Source organism: Schistocerca nitens, chromosome 5, assembly GCF_023898315.1.
Source record: "Schistocerca nitens isolate TAMUIC-IGC-003100 chromosome 5, iqSchNite1.1, whole genome shotgun sequence".
In the NCBI taxonomy this organism is placed as follows: domain Eukaryota; kingdom Metazoa; phylum Arthropoda; class Insecta; order Orthoptera; family Acrididae; genus Schistocerca; species Schistocerca nitens.
In genome coordinates this window covers 322,704,722-322,727,688 of record NC_064618.1, presented here as the reverse complement: position 1 = coordinate 322,727,688, position 22,967 = coordinate 322,704,722, and the positions used below count along the sequence as shown (strand labels likewise).

The 22,967-nt window shown below is 37.8% G+C and overlaps 1 protein-coding gene across 3 annotated transcripts in view; it reads left to right on the top strand.

The window, feature by feature from the left end:
* LOC126259349 (myosin-IIIb-like) overlaps nt 1–21,581 on the top strand; it is a 610,509-nt gene extending 588,928 nt beyond the window's left edge. For 2 of the 3 annotated variants that reach the window (XM_049956066.1, XM_049956065.1), the window contains 5 exons: nt 2,526–2,675; nt 2,970–3,043; nt 4,448–4,528; nt 19,546–19,788; nt 19,926–21,581. In XM_049956066.1, coding sequence (XP_049812023.1) covers nt 2,526–2,675; nt 2,970–3,043; nt 4,448–4,528; nt 19,546–19,788; nt 19,926–20,310 — 933 coding nt within the window. In that variant the 3' untranslated portion in view covers nt 20,311–21,581. The remainder of the gene's footprint in view (nt 1–2,525; nt 2,676–2,969; nt 3,044–4,447; nt 4,529–19,545; nt 19,789–19,925) is intronic. The other variant, XM_049956067.1, reaches the window with a different exon arrangement.
* Nucleotides 21,582–22,967: the final 1,386 nt, after the last annotated feature.

Sequence of the window (22,967 nt, the reverse complement as noted above, 5' to 3'; positions counted from 1 at the left end):
AACCCTAGAATTTTCACAGATATTGCAGTTGTTTGTACTGAAGTACTGCCTGAAAAAGTTGCACAGATATTCAACCACTACTGAAGTACTGCCTGAAAAAGTTGCACAGATATTCAACCACATATTGATAAGATTTCAAAGTGGTGCATAGGTTGAGAACTTGCTTTAAATGTACAGAAATGTAAAATTTTGGTATTTGCGCATGCGCACGCGCACACACACACACACACACACACACACACACACACACACACACACACATACATACATACATATTATATAGTATCAGTGAGTCACAGATGGAATTGGTTAGGTGTAACAGTTAGTAGGGATATGAAATGGAATGGTCACATAAGCTGAAATGTATGTACCTCAGGCTTTCAGAACACTCACGTGACCCATCTTAGAATACTGATAAAGTGTGTGAAACATGTACCAAATAGTACTGCAGAGGACACTGGATGTATACAAACAGGGGTGCCTGAATGGTAACCAGGTTTGTTTGACCCGTGGAAGTTTGTCATAAAGATGCAGAAAGAACTGAGCTGGCCAACACTTGTAGACAAACACAAACTATCCTGAGACAGCCTACTTACTAAATTCAAAAACTGACTGTATGTGATGAATTTAGGGATATATTACAACCCTCTGCATATCACTCCCATAGGTATCACAAAGACTAGATTAGATGGTTCAAATGGCTCTGAGCACTATGGGACTCAACTGCTGAGGTCATTAGTCCCCTAGAACTTAGAACTAGTTAAACCTAACTAACCTAAGGACATCACAAACATCCATGCCCGAGGCAGGATTTGAACCTGCGACCGTAGCGGTCTTGCGGTTCCAGACTGTAGCGCCTTTAACCGCACGGCCACTTCGGCCGGCGACTAGATTAGACTAATTACAGTGTACACATGGGTGTTTAATCACTCATTCTTTCATTGCTCCATTAATGAATGGAAGAGGAAAAAGCTTTAATAACTGGTACAATGTGAAGTACCACTTGCCAGTCACTTCACAGTGATTTGCAAAGTATGGCTCTGAAGATAGCTGTAGATCCTACTTTAGAAACTAAAATGTCACAGCATTAATGACTTCCTATTGCATGCATGTATAACAGAAAGTGGGGTGTCATAATGAAAAACAGTTAAACTTGAATGGTAGTACCAGATGGCTATAATTAAGCTTATGATGTTTAGAGCACTGCAGTGGAGGCTGCATACATCACAGGATGCTGAAACATCATGGGTATGTTCGTTAATTGGTGCACTCATGGAATATGCTGAAGAAAATAATAAAGAAGTGACTGTTGGTGTAAAGGGCTAAGAAAGTTGAAGTTTTCTGTATGAAATACAATGGATATTGGGAACAAAGACCAAGCACAGCTGGTAAAGTTGTTTTATCATATGGGAGCAATTGAAATGCTGCATTGTGGGAATAATGCCAACAGAAAAAGCTATGAAAATGGCCCATGTCAGTAAACAGGTTAAAGAATATGACCAAGAAATTTGAAGAAACAGGCAAATTAAGTGGTGCAGCAGGGAGAGGGAGGCAGCCCATTCCCATGGCACTTGTTGAAGTCGTTGTTTTAGCTACAGCTGACCGTGTAGCATGTCTTAAATTCTACAGCTAGTGCTCGAGTGGTGTCATCAGAATTCTCTCTCCGGTCGACAGTTTAAAAGATTTTGCTGCGCATTTTACACTGGTATGCCTACAAGATTCAAAATGTGCACCAAATGAAGCCCCAAGATAGGCCACAACACTGTGACTTTGCCCTTCGTTTTATGGCATGCATGAAAATGGATGACATGTGGTTGGTGACAATTCTTTGAATGGATGAGCCACATTTTACTCTGTGCAGTGCCATAAACGCACAGAACTGTTGCATATGGGATTCTATCTCACTGCATGTTGTTGATGAACATCCACTGCATTCAGCTTACATGACTGTTTAGTGTGGTTTCGCTGCTCCTTCATTCTCGGTCCATTTTTCTTACAGGTGGTGACACCTTGTGAGCCTGTTAAGCATACACTGACATCTGCATGTTGTAAGACCTCCTTATGCAAGATGTAATTCCAGTTTTCCAAGAATGTAGTTGTGTCCACACCACTATTTTCATGCAAAATGGCACAATATTCCATGTTACTTGTCAGACCACATCACCTCTACACAATTTCAAGATGTGTGGCCTTCGAGATCCCCTGGTTATGGAGGTATCTGAAAGATCACACCTGTCAGGGATGCATACAATGACATATCGCTCTGATTTATAGCGGGTATGCAGCGAGCAACTGTTGACCGAGCCGTGTTATGGATGCAGCATATTGCTGGGTTGAGAGAGAATATTGAACATGTATTACAACTTGTGTTGAGGACAGTCATTATCATGTGCTTCATCATCCCTCCCCTTTTCCTGCACCCACACAACTTTCTGACTGCTTACAAAACCATATTTTTTATATGGTGGCAGAAAGTGTAACTACATGCACTCTCATCAGATGTTCCTACAATTCTTTGTTTTCAGGTACATATGATGAATCAGGAAGCCCATAAGTACCTTCGCCGAAATAAACCTGGTGTAAGGCTGTCTGAGGTTCAAGATCCTCCCAAGGATTATGTCAGGCCAAAGGGATTTCATCTCATACCAGGAATTGTCAGCAAAGGAAACAACCAGGTGATAAAACATGTTTTTATTAGCATAATTAAAAAAATATTAGAAGGAGAACTTGTGCAGCATTTTAAGTGTTATAGAAAAGAATGTACATTTGAAGCTACAGATTCGAATTTGATGAAATAATATGTAATATGTAGTATGTAATATTTTTTGATTAATGTTGACATGATAATCGTGTTATCTACACCAGGAAAATATTGTTTCATGGCTTTAAATTTTCCTGCAGCCTTTTATAATATAGCTTATATCACAAGTAATATTTGTGCTAAATAAAGCAATTTTAAATGATTGCAGCGTCCAGATGCTAAACAAGCAATGCCTAATGAGACAAGTTCATATTATGAAGCACTTCAAGAAGAAATGAGCAGGTGAGTAATACATTCTTAAAATCTAATGCAATTTTAAATCCTTAAACTGTGAATTTTTGATGCTGTATGTACTATTTATGTCTATAGGTTGCTGAGACATACAATGCATGTCATGAGACATACAATGCATGTCATGTGTCATATTGTTTTATTTAATAAAAACTCAAAACAAAATGCCTATTGTAATTATTACTGTTGCTGTTTCTAAATTGCTATCAAAATGTTGCACTTGAAATGTTGGATTTCACAAAGAAACTTCAAGCAACAGTAAGCTATGAATTTAATACTGATTAAAATATTCCCCACTATTGCTGTTTCTTTCTCCCACTGGGTTACTATTTCTTACATATTACTCTCATAGATTTTCAGTATTTGGCTAAAAGAACAACACTTCAACAATATTTCTCATAGTATGTTAATTGCAGAATCTTTCATGCAAAAGATTATCCTGATTTGTGGTGAAAAAATCCTCTTGACCACCTGTTGAGTACTGTTTTACATGTTGTTTTCACAATATTGGACTTGCATTGTTGTGAAGCTTTTAGTGAGAATGTTGAGCCTCCACTTATCCTTTTGCTTGACAGTTCCAGATTTTCAAAAATTGAATGAAAGTGTGGAACTATATAACTCATGATGTTGACATTTTCCATCCAGTTCAACGAGAATAGAAACATAATAATGCTCACATGTTTTAATTCATTATAGGGGTAGATAAAAGAATGAGTCTCTTCCCTAGAGATACTTCTGTTGATCTAGATGTTTCTCGTATGTGAAGTAAAAGCAGATGCACTTCACTTATATTAAATTAATTGCATGCTGTTGGTAGATATATGAATGTACAATATATCATTATATTAATGAAATGATCAATTTTTGAAAATATAATGTAATTAGGTAGGTGAAAAAACCTACTCGCCAAGTGGACAATAATCAATCTTTCCTTCTCATCATGTCAGGTAAGCCTCACCTGACCCAGGGTTCTGAGTGAACTGCCTCTTTTCCTTACCCTCACCAGTGCTTTTCCTTCACCCCTCTTCCTACCCCTTCAACCGTTCTGCCAGGAGGACAAGCCACTGGCTCCAAACGCTTGCACATTTTAAATTATATGTGTGTTCTCCTACCACTGCTTGGTGAGTAGACTTTTTTATCTATCCATTTACATGATATTACCATTATATTGGGACTGTTAAGCAGTGTGGTGGGATATGCAACCTAAAATCTGACTTTATATGCAATGATCTGATATGGCTATTCACATGTGTAAGGATAATCAACAAACTTTCACTTATTAAAATGTGTTAGTACATTGTCAGTTGTGTAGGAATACATTGTACTTTCCTTTACATTTCTTTCTGTGTCTGGCTATTGCCTTCTATGTATATATGTGTGTGGTGTGCTGGTCAGTCCTTCTCCAGAGTTTGGAGATGATGAGGCAACCTGGGACCTTCCCATTATTGAAGTGGAGAACAAATTACGCCCAATAAGGTTTGTTTCTGAATGGTTGTTTGTATGCTAAATAGAAATTCCCTTTAGTCTGCCGAGTAAAATGTGTATCACTGCCACCCTGTATTCAGTACACTTTATCCATAGCTTGTGACAGAATTGTCCACTTAGAAAATTTTTGTACAGTATTTGCAACAAAATATTGGTTAAACAACACAGTTGAAAAGTTTTTGTCACCATGTTACAAGCCGCTAATATTAAAACATAGAGTGCCTTCTAGAAGAGTATACAGCTTCTCACTTTATTGAATAGCTGGTGGCTTTTTGAATGGATTGCTATTTGGTTTGTCACCAATCCATGATAGTATGCAGAATTTTACAGAAGCACAGAAAAGTCTGAATCATTTATACATCTGATTAAAGATAATGATATGATGCTTGGTATGGAAATGGAAATGTCGTGTGGCTAGGGCCTCTCGTCGGGTAGACCGTTAGCCTGGAGCAGGTCTTTCGATTTGACGCCACTTCGGCAACCTGCGTGTCGATGGGGATGAAATGATGATGATTAGGACAACACAACACCCAGTCCCTGAGCGGAGAAAATCTCCGACCCAGCCGGGAATCGAACCCGGGCCCTTAGGATTGACAGTCTGTCACGCTGACCACTCAGCTACCGGGGCAGACTGATGCTTGGTGAGAGATGAAGTAGTTTTTCCTGAGAGTTACGTCAAAGAAACTTTAAAATAACCTTTAAAAATCATCTGCCAATGGTGGTCTTGCTCCATACCTATCGAACAGTTACTTTTTTTGTCAAAGCTCCTTTGAATATTGATTGTAATATAACACTCTGATGTTGATTATATCTGAAACCATGCCACTGGCTATTATATGTCAACTGTAAAAAAAGTTTCCTGCAGTTACTGAAAAGGCTTCCTGTGGTAACTGCTTTGAAAAGTACTCTTTAAGCTCTGATGATCCCAATTAGTCTCGAGGACCCATCAGAATGATCACTGGTTTCAGTGCTTCTCCTGTATTTCCAGCTCACAATATCTTTTACACATAACATATATTATCATGAGATGTAGCTATTAATGAGCTTCTGTGTGTGCCAATTTTAAGCTGACATCAATCTCTGAATTGTCATCTTGCTGGATTTAAGGTGAATTGATTTGTGGTGCAAGCTACACTCCATTTAATTCCAAAGACATATAAGGAGTACATGTGAGAAAGTTCATTTGTATTATCGAGTATGCTAAGTTATTTTTGCTGTGCAGCATAATACATGTTAATTTTTCATAGTAGCATATTTTTGCAGAGAAAAGGAAGGAATGGGAGAAATTAAAGATGTTATAATTAGGATTTAAATATTTAATAAAACTGATTGAAAAAATAAAAATGAAGAGAAATATCTTGGATAGCAAAGGAAGTTAATAATTTAATGTACAAGAGGAGAAGGCTGTCTAATATGGAATGCACCCTACAGAGTACTTTCACATTGTGCAGCTTACTTTCAGTGTCAGTCCTATAGCTTTGGCTAAAAGTTGAGACATGTCATTTCTTGTGGCAAAAGAATTAAACTTACCAGTAATAATAAGTAGCATAGGAATGCAAGATGCACTAGAAATATTAGTTTACTATACATATAATTGTACTTTCCGTAAGAAAATAGTTTGAACAAAAATCAGTCAGTTCAGTTCACTATAAGAGGACAGTTCATGAGGTTGCTATGAGAGAAACATAACACAAACTGCCAAACATGACACTTATCATTAAGATTGGAAACTGAAAGAATACAGAACAAAATAACAATTTTAACCATTGCTATATCTGGAATGTCAGATGGCCTTGTTAAACAACCACACATTAGCAACAATTCACAAATCTCACACTCTTTTAACAAGTAGCTCCTTTTTCCTTTGTCAGGATTTAAAGACAAAGTGTAGTAAAGGGAAAACTGTAAAGTGTCTCTAAACGTCAATTGTTATTTGGTCTTAAAAATGTCGGCCAAGTAAGTATTGGTGTATAGAACCTGTTTGTACCATTATTAAAGTATTTAATCTTCACTGAATGCTTCATTTGAGTTTTGATACATTAAACACAGTATTTCTTTTTGTGCTTTCTCAAGTATAGTGAAAATTAGTTGCTGGATTTTGGGGTGAATTGATTTGTGGTGTAAGCTACACTCCATTTAATTCCAAAGACATACAAGGAGTACATGTAGGGCATACCAACCCTATTTTCTTCAGACAATGAGAGCTATGATTAGCAGCATTATCATGATAATACAGAAAAGTTCCAAACATCAAACTGTCATCACAGAATGCTGTTCGAGCTGACACCAGATAGAACAGCTTCAGAGCGTCATAATGGTTCTTTCATATTTCGTGCCCACCACAGCATAAGAGTGTAAATGATGTTCACCAGGCATATCTGAATACCAAATTGTAGACTCATGATTCAACACTCCATAGAAGTTTCTTGTACTGCTCCTCTGTTCAAATGTGTGGAAAACCCAGTCAAGGAGAAAGGACAGGATGATAGGATGCCTATTAAGGCATTGGGAACAACTTCCATGATACTAGAGGGAGCAGTAGAAAGTAAAAACTGTAGATGAAGACAATACTGGAATACAGCCAACAAATAATTGAGGATGAGCAGAGAGCAAATACTAATCTGAGATGAAGGTGGTGGCACAGGAGAGCAATTCGTGGCAGGTGCAGCAAACCAGTCAGAAGACTGATGATTCAGTAAAATATGAAAGCAGATATGTTGGTTGTCTGTTCAAAGAGCTGTATAAGTGGCAGTCCAATGATATTCTCAGGACATAATTGAGGAAATAAGGTTATAAATGATGGGAAGTGACTGATGAATAAATGACTGACACGGTAAAGACTGAAAGGGAGAAAGCCTTCTCATGATCACCAGTTTCGTAAGAAACAAAAATTATAAAAAAAAAGTCACTGTGTTCAGGTCATGTCATGCTGAGTTGAAACCCAGCAGAATTATGTGTGAAGGGCATAATTTTAAGTTTTGAATGAGTTATGATGTTTCTGGGCCATATTTTGGTCTACAGATTTTACCAAAGAATGGAGAAAATAATACTACAAAGGCAGTGACTCCTGTGTCCCTCATATGGTGCAGGTGCCATATCTGGACTTCATGCATCATGGCAAGCATGTACAGCAGTAGTTGTAATACAACGCTAACAAATAATAAAAGTTATTTGTAATTAAAAATTTAAACTGGAATCTCCTTAGGTTGTGCAGTGTTCAGTACTGATGTTTCAATAATGATATTACTACAGTATTAAAAAACAGCATTCAGTGTAGATACTACAGTGCTTCTGTACACAAGGATGTTTGATATTCAAGGTTGCTAGAATCTGGACACTACAAGCCCAAAATTATTGGGTGTCCTACATAAAACCAGTAAGTCTCTCAGCTGAGATTCAAGTAACAGTTAATTAAAAAAGAATAGATAATAGTAACATTAAAAAGTATGTGGCCACGTGTTCATAAGAAATACTGGAAGTGGTGGCCATGGGCATCCAGTTGACTTCACAAGAAATTCACAAAGATCTGATTAACCAGTATGTGACATGTCTCGGCTTTATATGGGACACCCTGTCCAATTATTACCAACACAGAACTAGGAAATGAAAATGCAAGATAAATTGCATATGTGGCATGTATTTTCTGTTTTTATACCAGTGAGCCACTATTTTCAATATAGAAATAGCTCCTCGTGCAGCACCGTGCCTCTGTTCACCCCACTGTCACCAGCAATGAAACACTACATAGTATGAGTCAACTGTATTTGTGGTGAGGCATCACATGATCCAGGCCAAGTTACTGTTCGTAATCAGTGGCGAAATTGCTCACTATAGAAAGCTCAGGATTAATTTAACAGTATTGAGGTAGAGAATGAACTGCACTGTGATACTTTCTTTCTCTGCATGTTACAAAATTTCGGTTGACAACTGTAACTCTGTTGCCACATACACTGATGAAACTAAACAGTGGCTACACTATATCTCTTGAATGCATTGTCAATTTGTGCACCAAACAAATTCACAATTTATTCTGAAAAGTTAAATGAGGTGTTGGTGCTACTTGACAGTATGTTATTTAATTGTGCCATAAATTTTTTGCAAATCTTAGTGTCCTTAAAGCTATCAGGAGAATGTACCTAGCAGAGAAATAAGTTCATAATGTCCTCAACTGTCTTCTTCACCTACACCTACAAAGACAGAAGAATAAAGTTTCTTTCCTATAATAAACATAATAATTCAGGAAAGTGAGTTTGCAGAGACAGCAGTGAAATAAAGAAACTTGAAAGACACTGGTGCGTAGAACCTTTCTGTTAATATGTGTAATCATGAACAAGTCAGAAGAACAGTGACTGGAGCTGTGGAAACTTGGTAAAATAAGTAACCTGATTGTGGAAGTCCTGTTGTCAATCACTAGCACACAAAATAATTTTAACGTGTTTCTGAGTAACACATTTGTTTCTGAGTAACACATTGGTCTTGATCCATGTGTTGTCTTCTTCACTGAGATGATCCGTCAATATTTTAATTGAATGAATGTGTCTATCATGGCTAGAGGGGAGAAACTGATTTAATGTATGATGTGCAAGTATTTTATACGAAGATAAGATACTGACATGTTTTTCCATTTTGTGTAATGTATGACCTCCAGTTTAAGTTTAGTGCACTTGCAGCAAGGCTGACTTGTCCATCTACATTGTACAACTGACCAGCAGCTAAAGCATCCTGATTTATTATTCTGGAGTTTGTTCCACTATCCTAACTGTATTTCAATAGCCTATTTTAAGTAATGCCTATATTTTCAAATTTTGAATTTGCGTGCCGAGATGGGGTGTGCAAGTATTTGCATATGAAAGGGGAAAGAGATAAGGAAAGTTTTTATACTGCGAATGTACAGGTTTTAGACCTTGAAGCACAATTACACAAAGTATTTCAGTAAATGTTCTGATAATCTAGTTGAGGTTTTGTCATCTTGAAATTTTAACACATTTCATTTTGTCTTTCTTGTTGAAATGCATCAAAGTTTAGAATACTCTCGGCATTCACAGTAATTGTTTGTCTAGTTAACATAAATTAAGAATGAATAATACCAGCAGCAGACAACCAGCCAGTCACAGTTTATTTCTTTGTCGGAGTGAGTTCTGAAATGTATTTTGGAGTTACATTAGTAGCACCATAGTTGTTTGGTGAAGCAGGGTTAAGGTTTGTAAAACTTTAGTTTATAGCCATGCCATTGTTTATTATAGCAATGGTACACAAGCTTTCCAAGATAGATAACACATTGATGAGCCAAAATACTATGACCACCTGCATAATAGCTTGTTTGTCCATATTTGAAATGAAATACACCATTGATTCTCTGTATCAAGGATCCAACAGTTTGTGAAGGTATGTGGCATTAGATGTCTATGCATAGGTCATGGAATTTGCATAAATAATGGACCACTGATTTGTGTATGCAGTGATGGCACCTGATAGTGACCTACATGGGTTCCATAGGATTTACATGAGGCAAATTTGTTCAGCGAGACATCAACGCGAGTTCACTGGAATCCTCCTTAAACCATTGTAGCATGGTTCAGGCTCGAAGAAATAGACAATTACACTGATGAAAGATGATATCGCCATCGGTGAAGACATCAAGCATGAAGGGATGCAGGTGGTCTGCAGCTGTTAGTGTGCCTTCAATTATTACCACAGATCCCACGCAAGCACAGGAGAAGGTCTCCCATAGCATAACGCTGCCCCCATCAGCCTGCGTCGGTGACACTGCACATTCTGAGCTGCCGTTCACCTAGGTGATGGCATTTGTGGAGACAAAAATTTTACCTAGTGTAGCAAAATTGCGATTCACCTGAAGAGCCGACACGTTTCCATTGATCAACAGTTGAATCCTGATGGTCCTGTGCCTGCTGCAGTTGTAATTGATGATGTCAGGCCAACACGTGTCTAATGGTAGTTTCACTGTCCTTCTACCTCTTTCTGCAGGTGCTTACGAGAGAAGCACGTGAACATTTGACCAACTTCACTATTTTCAAGTGCTTGTTCACAGGCTCTGCATAATAATAATGTGCCCTTGGTCAGACTTGCTTATCTCCATGGATTTTCCCATTTGCAGCCAATACCTTTGTTAAGATGATCCCACATCCATGTCTGCTCCATTTACATAGTTTAGTTACTGCGTCTTGTGCCTGCAACACCACCAGGTGGCATCCATTGTCGAGGTGGGCAGTGGGCGTAATGTTTTGGCTCACCAGTGCTGTACTGTCAAGTGATGATATTTGATTTTTCTAACTTGTGATTTTTTCCAAATTATTGCAAAATCAAGAAATTTACTATTAAAACAATTCATAAGTCTATGGCTGTCAAACTGCTCTATTATAAGCAATTTGTGATATCTAATGTTTGCCAGTACATGTGCATGCACATGTACATGTACATTTGGTTCGTTGAGTCATATAGTTGGATTAGGGTTTTGTGACCAATAATTTTATTCTTCATTCAGATAATAGGAGTTCTGAGAAAGGAGTCCTTGCTGTACTTATTTTATTTTGATCAAATTTAAAATTGACAAAAAATTAGGCTCAGCTGACTCACATTAACAAAATCTGCAGAATGGCATAGCATACTACTACTATTGAAATAATCTGTATACAAAGGCAGGAATAAACTGCATTTTTCCTAGATCAGTGGCACCATCTGCCAGTATATAAGAACTGTGCATTCTTTGAATCCAACATTTCATGTGAAACAGCCTAATGAAGTACTGAAGAATGTATCAGTACAGAATGACTGAAGGAGATAAGAGAGGCATCAATGAATCAAATTCTAGTTGTCTTTCAAAAACACAGTGTTGAAGTCAAACCTTGACATATATGCTCTTTTCAGAAAAAGAGTTATTTGTAACAAGTAGCATGTCCTAATTAAATAGTATGGGCAACCTTGGAGAGAACTTTGTTTTCATACTGCTGGTTGAGATTAAAAAGTGGTAAATATAATAACAAAATTCTTACTGAAAAGTGAATCACTAACAATAAAAGCAGCTCAATAAAAACTGCTAAAGAAAGATACGTGGAAAATGTAGACATATCAGGAAGTAAGAGACTGAGGGTATGTAAGTAACTCTAGAAACATGAGTTTGTAGAATATGGGAACTAGAGGTGTATGAATTGTATGGCATATTTGTTTTACAAGAGAAGGGAAAAGCATCACTATTCAAAACACACAGAATGGAACTCAGCTAGTCATTCAGATGATGAATGTGGCTGCCATTTGTGATGTTTTCTTGGTATTATTGGGGCAGTAATTCAATGGATGACGTAGTCTCACACTGTTGAGGTACTGCAAACAGTGGTCTAATACATGGTAGCTGTCTGAATTCCAGCCACACTGTCTTCAATCATTGGAGTACATGCAGCAAACACACATAGGACAACTGCTCACAAAGTCTGATGAACACAGCTTTGTAAGTCATTGAGATATTGTGTGATAAAATAAAATCAACAACTTGGCCAGACATCCATAAACATACCATCTATAAATATGGGTGTTGTTGTAACATAGGGTTCATTTTCCACACATAGTGGAGCCATACACAAAGATGACAAAAAGTCATGGGATACCTCCTAATATTGTGTTGAATCACCTTTTGGAGCATAGTGCAGCAACTCGACATGGCATGGACTCTACAAATCAAGGATTTTGTTTACGAACTGACTTCTTGACTATGTCCCATAATGTTCAGTGGGATTTGCTTAACATTGTCTGGGTGGCCAAATCATTCTCATTGTTTGGGAACATGAAGGCTGCAAATGGTCTACAAGTACCCAAACATAATCATTTACAGTCAATGATCGGTTCAGTTGGACCACAGAACCCAATCCATTCCATGTAAACACAGCGCACACCATTATAGTGTGTCCTGTTGACAACTTAGGTCCATGTCTTCATGGAGTTTGCACCACACTCAAACCCTACCATCAGCTCTTACCAAATGAAATTGGGACTCAGCTGATCAGGCCATCTATTGTGCAGCCATAATCACATTGCAAACCTTTTTACATGAATCACCTGCGTACAAATGACAGCTCTGCCAATGCACCATCCTTTTATACGTTGAGTTTGTGATACTACCATCATCTTTATATGTATATATCGCTTTATATGTAAGTATAACTATCCTATGACTTTCATTACCTCAGTGTAATGCTGTCTTAAAATTGAGTATAGTCACAAAATGAAAGCCTATTTCCAAAATAGGTCATCACATGGGTTAAAGAACAAGCTAAAGCTTAACTATAATGCACATGTCATACACTAGCTCCCAAAGATGTAAATAAAATGTTGTGAAACTGAAGATATAAAAAGTAACAAGACCAGATAATCTGTTCCATAATAACAAAGCGTGCTATGTAACAACATGGTGTGATATTTATGGTGTTGTTCAAGAGTTCTGTTGGCAGTTGATCCCATTCCTGAGAAAGACCAATTGAGAGTCCTGGAAGTGTGTTTTGTGGTTGCTAAGAGGTGGCAGGTTATCATCTCATGGCATTATGAATATGCTCTTAGGTCCAGGCACCTCATTGGTAGTTCACGTGTTGAATTTTCCCTTCTGTGAAAAGTTCATTTTCTGTAGCAGTTCAGTGTGAATGGGAATTATAATATACAAAGGTAGTCTGGACCATCCGCTCAATAAGAGTAGAGCAGTTAGGCCTGAGCTGTGTGCACCCAGTGCCACTCGGATGTACTTGGCAGTTGAATCACATCAACATGATTTGCTTTGAGTACTTAGAAGAGAGGTGTGATGAAGAAGAAAATCTTGCACGAATATTTGTATAGTCACTGACTGGATAGAGGTTATTGACCCCATGATTATCAAGTACAGCTTGACATGCATGAGGATGCCTGCTGCTCCTCGCACTGTTAAGATTGGAGGGAAAGTGGTATGATACTTGCTGGTGCCTGTGGGTACACATGACGAGGGACTCCACTAAGAGGTCTGTTGGTGAAGACAATGTGGTTATTAGTGAAGCTTGTCCTTGAGTCAATGAGAAAGTGTGCTGTGGAGGTGCCAAATTGGAAACTCTGCAGTGTGAGGAAGAAAGCTGTTGCCAAGTCACTGATACATGACTTTCCATAGTTTCTTGATGAGCAATCAGTCTGAGAATGATTGGGAGACTCAAGAGTTTGAACACACAACCATCAAATTACGCAGCTGAACCAGTCACAGCAGATTACCACTGTTTGCTGTCATGGTAGATACTGTCATGTATAGTGAACTTCCAAGGGGCTGTAAGGAAATCTACAATGTTGGGCAGCTTCTGAGCTTCCCTGAGACTCACACTAGCTTGACCAGTTGCCACAGTGCTACATTGCCCTGAGAAGTGTGGCCATTATACCAGTCTCTGCTTTACACTCAAAATGACTACTTTGTCAGTATGCTCAATTAGATTGCAAATCCTCCTCAGAATGGTGCCACGCCAAGAACTTAAGGGACAATCATGCAGTAAAGGAAGTGAAAGAAAGGAGGTGGGTGTCCAATGAGATCTGTGACTGAATTGAGAATTTCTTGGTAGGGAGGAGGCAGCATAGAGTCATCAACAGAACTAGAAGTAACTTCAGGTGCACCCCAAGGTAGTATGTTCGGATCATTGATGTTCATTTTGTACATCTACATCTACATCTACATCTACATTTATACTCCGCAAGCCACCCAACGGTGTGTGGCGGAGGGCACTTTACGTGCCACTGTCATTACCTCCCTTTCCTGTTCCAGTCACGTATGGTTCGCGGGAAGAACGACTGTCTGAAAGCCTCCGTGCGCGCTCTAATCTCTCTAATTTTACATTCGTGATCTCCTCGGGAGGTATAAGTAGGGGGAAGCAATATATTCGATACCTCATCCAGAAACGCACCCTCTCAAAACCTGGACAGCAAGCTACACCGCGATGCAGAGCGCCTCTCTTGCAGAGTCTGCCACTTGAGTTTATTAAACATCTCCGTAACGCTATCACGGTTACCAAATAACCCTGTGATGAAACGCGCCGCTCTTCTTTGGATCTTCTCTATCTCCTCCGTCAACCCGATCTGGTACGGATCCCACACTGATGAGCAATACTCAAGTATAGGTCGAACGAGTGTTTTGTAAGCCACCTCCTTTGTTGATGGACTACATTTTCTAAGCACTCTCCCAATGAATCTCAACCTGGTACCCGCCTTACCAACAATTAATTTTATATGATCATTCCACTTCAAATCGTTCCGCATGCATACTCCCAGATATTTTACAGAAGTAACTGCTACCAGTGTTTGTTCTGCTATCATATAATCATACAATAAAGGACCCTTCTTTCTATGTATTCGCAATACATTACATTTGTCTATGTTAAGGGACAGTTGCCACTCCCTGCACCAAGTGCCTATCCGCTGCAGATCTTCCTGCATTTCGCTACAATTTTCTAATGCTGCAACTTCTCTGTATACTACAGCATCATCCGCGAAAAGCCACATGGAACTACAGTGGTTCTAATATGTGTACCACAGAGGTCTATACCTCCCTTGTCTAAAATCAAAGTATCTGTTCGCACATCTTATATGATTAGGCATAAACACATATTCCCTGTAGGCATCTATATTTCCTCCAAGGAACGCCTGAAGAACGTTCAGGCTTCAAACTAAATGGTCCCAACTTGTTACTACATGCTATACGCACTTTCTCCAAAGCACCTTGATCTTCAAATATTTTTTTGTTAGCTCTATCATCTAAAGTTAATCTTTCAACCCTTACATTAACTCTATACACATAGGTTACAATTTTATTAATAATCACGGAGTCATATTTATTGGCAAAGAACTTGAATTCATCGGTTATGTCGTAGTGCTTCAATGTGGTAAAGTTATGTGCATTTTCGTCATATTTGTCGTTTGTGCCCATCTTGCCATATTCAAATTAGTTAACTGGCAGAAAATAGTAGCCTCAGACTTCTCATAATTGATGCCATTATCTTTAATGACAACTTGTTTAAAAAAAATTGCTCAAATATTCATTCAGATCTTGGCAAGATTTTAAAGTGATCCAAAGATTTGCAACCTGTTTTAAATGTTCACAAATTAAAAATTGTGCACTTCACAAAATGCAAGAAACATAGTATTCTGTATGTTCAATACCACTGAGCCACTATTGGTCCCCCCCCCCCCCCCCCCCACACACACACACACACACCTCTGGATGTAATAATTTGTCAAGAAACTAAATGAAGAATAAGTTACAAAGCTTCAGTCATTGTTAAAGCAGGTGGCATACTTCACACTAGTTATCTGTCAATAAACCAATCAGCCTACAAAGGAGATTGCTTTCAAAACACTGGTATGATACATTCTAAAATAATGCTGAAGTGTTTGGGATTCACACCACGTAGGACTAATATGGGATATTGAATCTGCTATGAATGGTCAAAGGTTTGTCTGACCCAAGGGAGAACATTACAGAAATGCTGAAAATGTGTAAGGACATACATTTGAAGATAGACATCGAGTATCCCACAAAAGCGTATTTACAAAGTTCAAGAACCAGTATCAAGTGAGGATCATATTACAGCCCCCTGGATGTCATTTCCACAGGTACCGCAAAGACAAGAGTAGATTTATTACAATGAACACAGAGGTATTCAAACTGTCGTTATTCCCCCATTCCACACGCAAACAGGACAGGAAGAAACCTTGATAGGTGGCATAATGTTGTCATTTGGTTTGAAAAGTATGGATGTATAGGCAGATAGTGGTAATCAGTCCAACACTGACCATGTCAACCATAAATGTGGTTATACTGTGGCATCCTGACTGATCTGTGAGTTGCCCTCTCCACAACCAGCCGATTGTCGCCCATCAGTGGTGATGATAGTTGGACTTTTCCCCAAGTGGAGCAGCAGTTTCTGCCCACAAGACATTAAGGCAACACTACGGAGGCAAAATTCATGTGACATGCCAACAGCCCATCATCTTTGGTCAGCATAAGATGTCATCCATGTGCCAGACAGCAGACATCTCAGGTCCAGGAGAGAGAAAATATGGATCTGATGAATCAATGCAACATTGACACAAGGCATTGCTACCTGAGGCTGGGCTGTATAGTGTTATCACTGGATGGTTAGTTGATGACACTGTTAGTTGAGATGTAGACAGCTTGATCAGCATGGCATAATGAAGATGGCAACACCAGCAGTTCTAGCCAAGGTTTTTGGGAGTTTGCTCTGACTGTGAAGCAAATGTTGGAACTGTCCCCAGAGCCCTCTGGGATAATTCTTAGGTAGAAAAATTAACAAGAGACACTCACTTCCTATTTCCAAACAGTATGAATAAACAGCTATAATAAAATTACCATTAACACAATAGGTGACTTGGATTTTGTTGAACATTCTACCACTCTCCTTCTGAAGGGAGATGAAAAAAGTGTAAATAATAATTATCTGCACCCCTGGAGAACCATACATGAAATTTTGATACATGATCTTGATAAAGATCTGAACAGCCAAATGCTCATCCACACCTTGCCATGCCAGGAACCCATCACCATCAGATTGGTCTCTTTCCAAAATGTCTCTTTGCATCAGTCAGCCTCTCAACAGATGCAGAGTGAGCTACTGCAGGAAACTGGATTTAACATTTGAGGGCAGGAGAAGAGGGTGTCAAAATCCTTGTCTGGCTATTTGGCTTTAGCTGTTTATATTTTCCTTACATGGGTTAAGGCAAATGCTAGGATAGTTCCTTGGGACAGATACAGCAGATTTCCTTCTCCAATCCGAGCTTGTAACAAACCTCAGATGTCTCTGTTAGCAACTGAATGTGTAACCCTAGTTTTCCTTTCTTCTGCACATATGTGCATTGAGAATTATTCTGCAAACTGAAACCAGTATAGTATGTGAAGATCTCATTCATCCATTCATTTGTGGTTTTTTCTTGATGATATTGGTTCCACAGTAAATGGGACATGACTACACAGTTATGAGTGGAACATAGTGTTAGAGATCTGATGTACAAAAACATCCTTGAACTTCCAATGCAAAGTTTTATTGGAAACTACCACTTACCGAGGTGGCTGTAAGATCTATGGACTTGTGCGCCAAATGGGTATCGTTATACATTAATGGCCGGATGTTGCATACTGCAAACATTTATTGTATCTTGGAACAGTCATGAAGTGTTACAGTTTTCAGCACTTTAAATGCTTCTGACTCTGTTGTTTGCATTTGAGAATCTTTAAAGCATCAAGTTGTAACATAAAAAATAAGATCCATATGAAATCTTTGTGGCACTATATTGCGCAAGAGATTACACTTGGTTAACAATGAAAATTCACATACAACTGAGACTTCACAGATATAGTACTACAACTGAGACTTCACAGATATAGTACACTGATTTTCATAATCTTGAATAGTGTGCCTATTACAAGCAAGGAGTAACCTTCCATATGGAGATACAATATTTCAGATTTCTGGTTAAGTTTTGATGGTTATGAATAATAATGGTACAGATTTTCTCACTCCCTTTTCCACTTTCCTTGAATATAAGATTAATTTTGGGACACTAGAGTAGTTTCTGGGGACAAAAACTGTCTTATATTTTTAAAAATATTACCAAAAGCTTTTAACTGCCCATGGTGTGTTGAGACTAAAATCTCCTTGAATAAGGATTCGAAATATACTCCTTCAGCATAAAAATGAATGTAATAACATGAGCCTTCATTGCTTGATATGGGTGATTTGACTTAAAAGACAAGTGATGAAATTAGCAGGATATAATGATGTGTTAGCTTTCTAACAGTGATTTTTCTTTGTCCATAATTACATGTTTGTAGTTTGACAGCTTTTCAGATAATTAAATTGTTTTCCAGTTTGTGTATTGCTTGTTAATAAATGCTACTGCTTAATTTCGTTGTTATTTGTAGAATGCTTTTTCCTCTGACCATGAAAACATGCAGCCATCAATTTCATTGTAGATTATTAAAAATCTGTGATATTAAATCGTGGGTATTTGCTTATGCTTACCTCACTGTGTAATTTAGAAGTCAAGCTGAATATTGATAATTACTAAACATTGTTTGTGAATTCATGTAGCTGAGTAAAACTTAAATGAAGCAAAAACACAAACATGTTTGTGACATGTACTTTAATTTTTTACTACCAAAGATTGTCACAGAAGAATGAGTCTTTCCTGCAGCGGTTTGTTAAATTAAGTTACTTTGTCTCTCACTTCTTAATATTACTTCTTTGATAATAATTGTCACAGGTTATCATGCTTGTAAACATGTTCTCTCACCAGAAATTAGTTACGGTTACACAGTGCAAGTGAAAACTTGCTATGCTAAGTGGGAAAGTTCATTTTTATTTCATGGTACACTTACATATTTCTTTAAGTTGTTAGATACCTCTTTATTACCATATTAAAACCAATGTAATTGTCTTAATGAGTTCAGAGTTCAGAGTTGAAGACGCAGAAAACTGGTAATCATATGCAACATGAAGAACATGGATTGGGAGTTATTGTCAATGTAGTCAAAGTCTGCATGGCAAGTCACATGTACAAAAGTCTAATTCATGAACAATAATAAACAGAAGCTTCCTGGCAGATTAAAACTGTGTGCCGGACAGAGACTTTCCAAACATTTACAGAAGGAGACGAGATACTGGCAGAAGTAAAGCTGTGAGGACGGGGTGAGAGTCGTGCTTGGGTAGCTCAGTTGGTAGAGCACTTGCCCGCGAAAGGCAAAGGTCACGAGTTAGAGTCTCGGTCCGGTGCACAGTTTTAATCTGCCACGAAGTTTCATATCAGCGCACACTCTGCTGCAGAGTGAAAATCTCATTCTGAATGATAAACAGAACTTGAACAATTTTGTGACCATGGGCATATGGATTGTTTTCAGATTTCTTAGTATATCACTTAATAGTAATTAGCATTTAGTGAAACATAAAGTGATATAATTTGTAAATGATTTTTTTTTTCTGTAATCTTAGGCATCGAATGGAAACACTGGACATGGACCAACAGCGTAAAGAGCTGATTGCGTCCCGTGGTCAAGAAAATGTATTTCCGGAGCGTCATGTAGTAGGGGCATGGCATGCAGCCATGCAAGGTCAGAACAAGTTTCCAGATGTGAAAAATAACCATAGAAACAACAACAATAATAATAATGATAACATGAAGATAAGGAACGGTGATCACCGACCTGACAAACGCGTTCATGGATTACAGAATGGGTATTGCATTTTCCACCATCTCGTAAATGTATTGTTAAATAAAATGCATGTACTCTTTATGTGCTGAACTTCACAACAATCCATAACTGAATGAAATTTACAATAGACGCTTAACAGGACATTTTAATTTTTTCCAGTTCTACAGCAAACGAAAATCGCAGTGGCGCTTGGGTCAGCAGACCTAGTTACATAAACAACAACATGAAAAACAACAACTACACACCTGGAAACCCATTTAAACAATCGGATGTTCATCATCTTTTGCGACAGACATCTCAATCTCCAGAATCTCCTACTGGAGTCTCATTAACCGATCCATGTGATAATGAAATAAATGGCCCATATAACTTCAGACAGCTGCTTCGACCAACTGAACATGCTCCAACAGAGTCACTGAGGAAGAGAAAAGGTGTTCTCGGAAATGAGGTGATGAAAGACAATATTATAAACCCTAGAGTTTCCAATCATTTGCAAGACAGCCCCACAAAACGCAGAGCAAAACCAGTGCCTAAAAAGTTGTGAAGCAAGGTAATGACCAAAGGTGTGAGATATGGATACAGAGTTTAAGTTAAAGCCAACGTAGTGTTGCTTGCATTATATTTACCTGTGATAATTGACAAAAAATAAACTGTGTTTCCTTCACACATACTTATAGTAATTATTTGTCAATAGAGTGAGTTACTTTGGAGGAAAATTTCTCAGTTAAGAAAACTCGGCAGGTTTTCTATCCTTCATTAATGTCCTTTGAGAATATGATAGAAAGCAATATAGAAAAAAGCAACTAATTTCCAGACATTTTACATAGTGCCATTTGAAGTATATTCCAGAGTGGCTTTCCACTGCAGAAATAAGAATACTGAGCAAGAAACATCATATTCTGGAAATCATTTGGAAATTTAATAGCCAGGTTTTCTGTGCCACTGTTCATCACCACAAAAGTGTTAAAGCCTCATGGAAGCTCAATCGTAAAGCTGTTGATTTATTTAATAAATACAAAAATGAAGAAAAAAACTTTAACTGATCTGAAATAGATACCTCTGTCTTATATTGTGGTAGCTACCTAGTTCTTTAAAGGTCTGAAAAATGCGCTCTGGGTATATTTTTGCCTTGTTATTTAGTATTTTATTGTTACCAAATATTTTTACAGAAAGTTGTAGACAGATTTATTTGAGTATTTTCAGCCATTATGCGAAGAGCTATAGTTTTGTTGTGCCTTTGTTGATATCCCTGTGCCATGAACTTAAGCACTGTGTCAAAGAAGGGAAGAAGCGGCAAGAGGGGATTGCTTACTACATTCACAACTTTAGAGCAATGATTTTGTAGGTTGCCGAGTGACACCATTTTTAGATGAGATAGTGTACCTGATTGATGGCTATTTTGTTGACAATTACTCTAGAGTACAACAGTTACATACACTTCTATAATTTCAGATACCCACTGGTTATGATCTCATTTCATTGTTCTTTCTATATCATTTCCATTATAGATATTTTTCTATTTATAATTTTTTATTTGTTTCATCTCTACAATGTTAACAGTTTTTTAAGCAACAAATATAAACAGGAGAGAGATATTGTATGGAAGGACTTTTTAATGGCGTAGTACTAGACATCCAGTATTAAAATTTAGTTCCTACATATTCCCGTAGAATTATAAAATGTCATGTTGTAAAAAAATTGTAAAGGAAACAAAAGCATTTTATGTATATATGGTATGTACAAATGTTTTGTTGTCTATAGACTGAGAAAAATATTTTGTGTGCTCATAAAATATATCTAAATTTATAAAATCCATTTATTGTGTATATATTGCTTGATCAAACTTATTACACTAATCACTGACAGCAACATACACAACAACCTACACTCTTGAAAATTCTTAACTTCATTAGTGACACCAATAGGTATTTATTACCCAGCAGGTTTCTGCTCTGAGAAACAAATGCTATTTTAGAAGAAATTGTTTCCTTTGTTGCCCAAGACCTCAAATCTGGGCACTACATTCAAAAGCACACAATATGGAAACAAAAGTTAAGTATGTTACAGCATAATTTAATTTTTGTTTAAAGTACTATTGTTAACACAATGCTAGAAAATTAAAGGTGGAATACAAACAAAGAAATGAATAAAGACAACCAATCATTGTAGACAGGAGCCATTAATTTGTACACTGGCATGTAAAAAAGTTTTGGAACATGACATTTGCATCTTTCTACAGAAAATGCAAAGACAAAAACACAGCTGCATTGTCTTGACATGTCAGTCTGGCAGGGGTGAGGGGTTTTGGTGGCTGTGATAGATGAAATGAACATAGAAAATGTAGAGAAATCAGGGTACTAGTAAGCTGCACATGGAGACTGAGGGCAAGGTTGGAGGGTAAAATACTGCAATAGGTTGAAAATTTTTTGTATAGATTAATGACTCATAGAAAATTGACTCGCACAAATATGAAGGTACAAAAGTGTGTCAGGAAGGCGCTAGAAACTATGGGCCTGGTAAGAAAAAGCAGGGTGGAGGGGAGGGGAGGGGAGTGAAGGGGCAGCATCATGGGTGGGTGTAGGTGTGAATGACTGTAATTGAGATAAGAGGTAGAGAGACAGTTGCCATCTCCACAGTTCAGAGAAGCTCTTAATGATAAGAAGAGCATACATATTTCAATGCTATTAAGCTGCCATTTATAAAAACAATGACGTTACAATTGGCATTCACTGCTGCAGCTGTGTGGTCAACCTTTCCTTGACTATAGTGGTGATCATTTATCTGAGTGGACAACTGGTTAGTGGTCATGTATACATAAAAGGCTGTAAAGCAGAATTGGTAGCTAAAATGTTTGCATTTAGGTGTGGTTCTGCCTCTCATGATATGAGTTATACTTTTGATAGTGTGCTAAATGGGTACCTGTGGCAGGCCATGTACACTGGGTGTTTCACACAAATACAATCTGTCTTGTAAGAGGATGGAACTAGGACTGGCATTTAGATAGACAATCCTGTTTTGTAAATGGATTAAGCCACAGTACATATTTATGCAAACAAGTACAGAAATTTTGATGAAGATATTCTCCCACGAAAGGGAATTTCTGTCATAGTGGATGGAAGTGTTCAGCTGTTTCAGTCTGCTGTGATACTTGGTGATAAGATAGGTTCTCTAATGCATTTTCATTGTAGGGTTAGTGGAAAC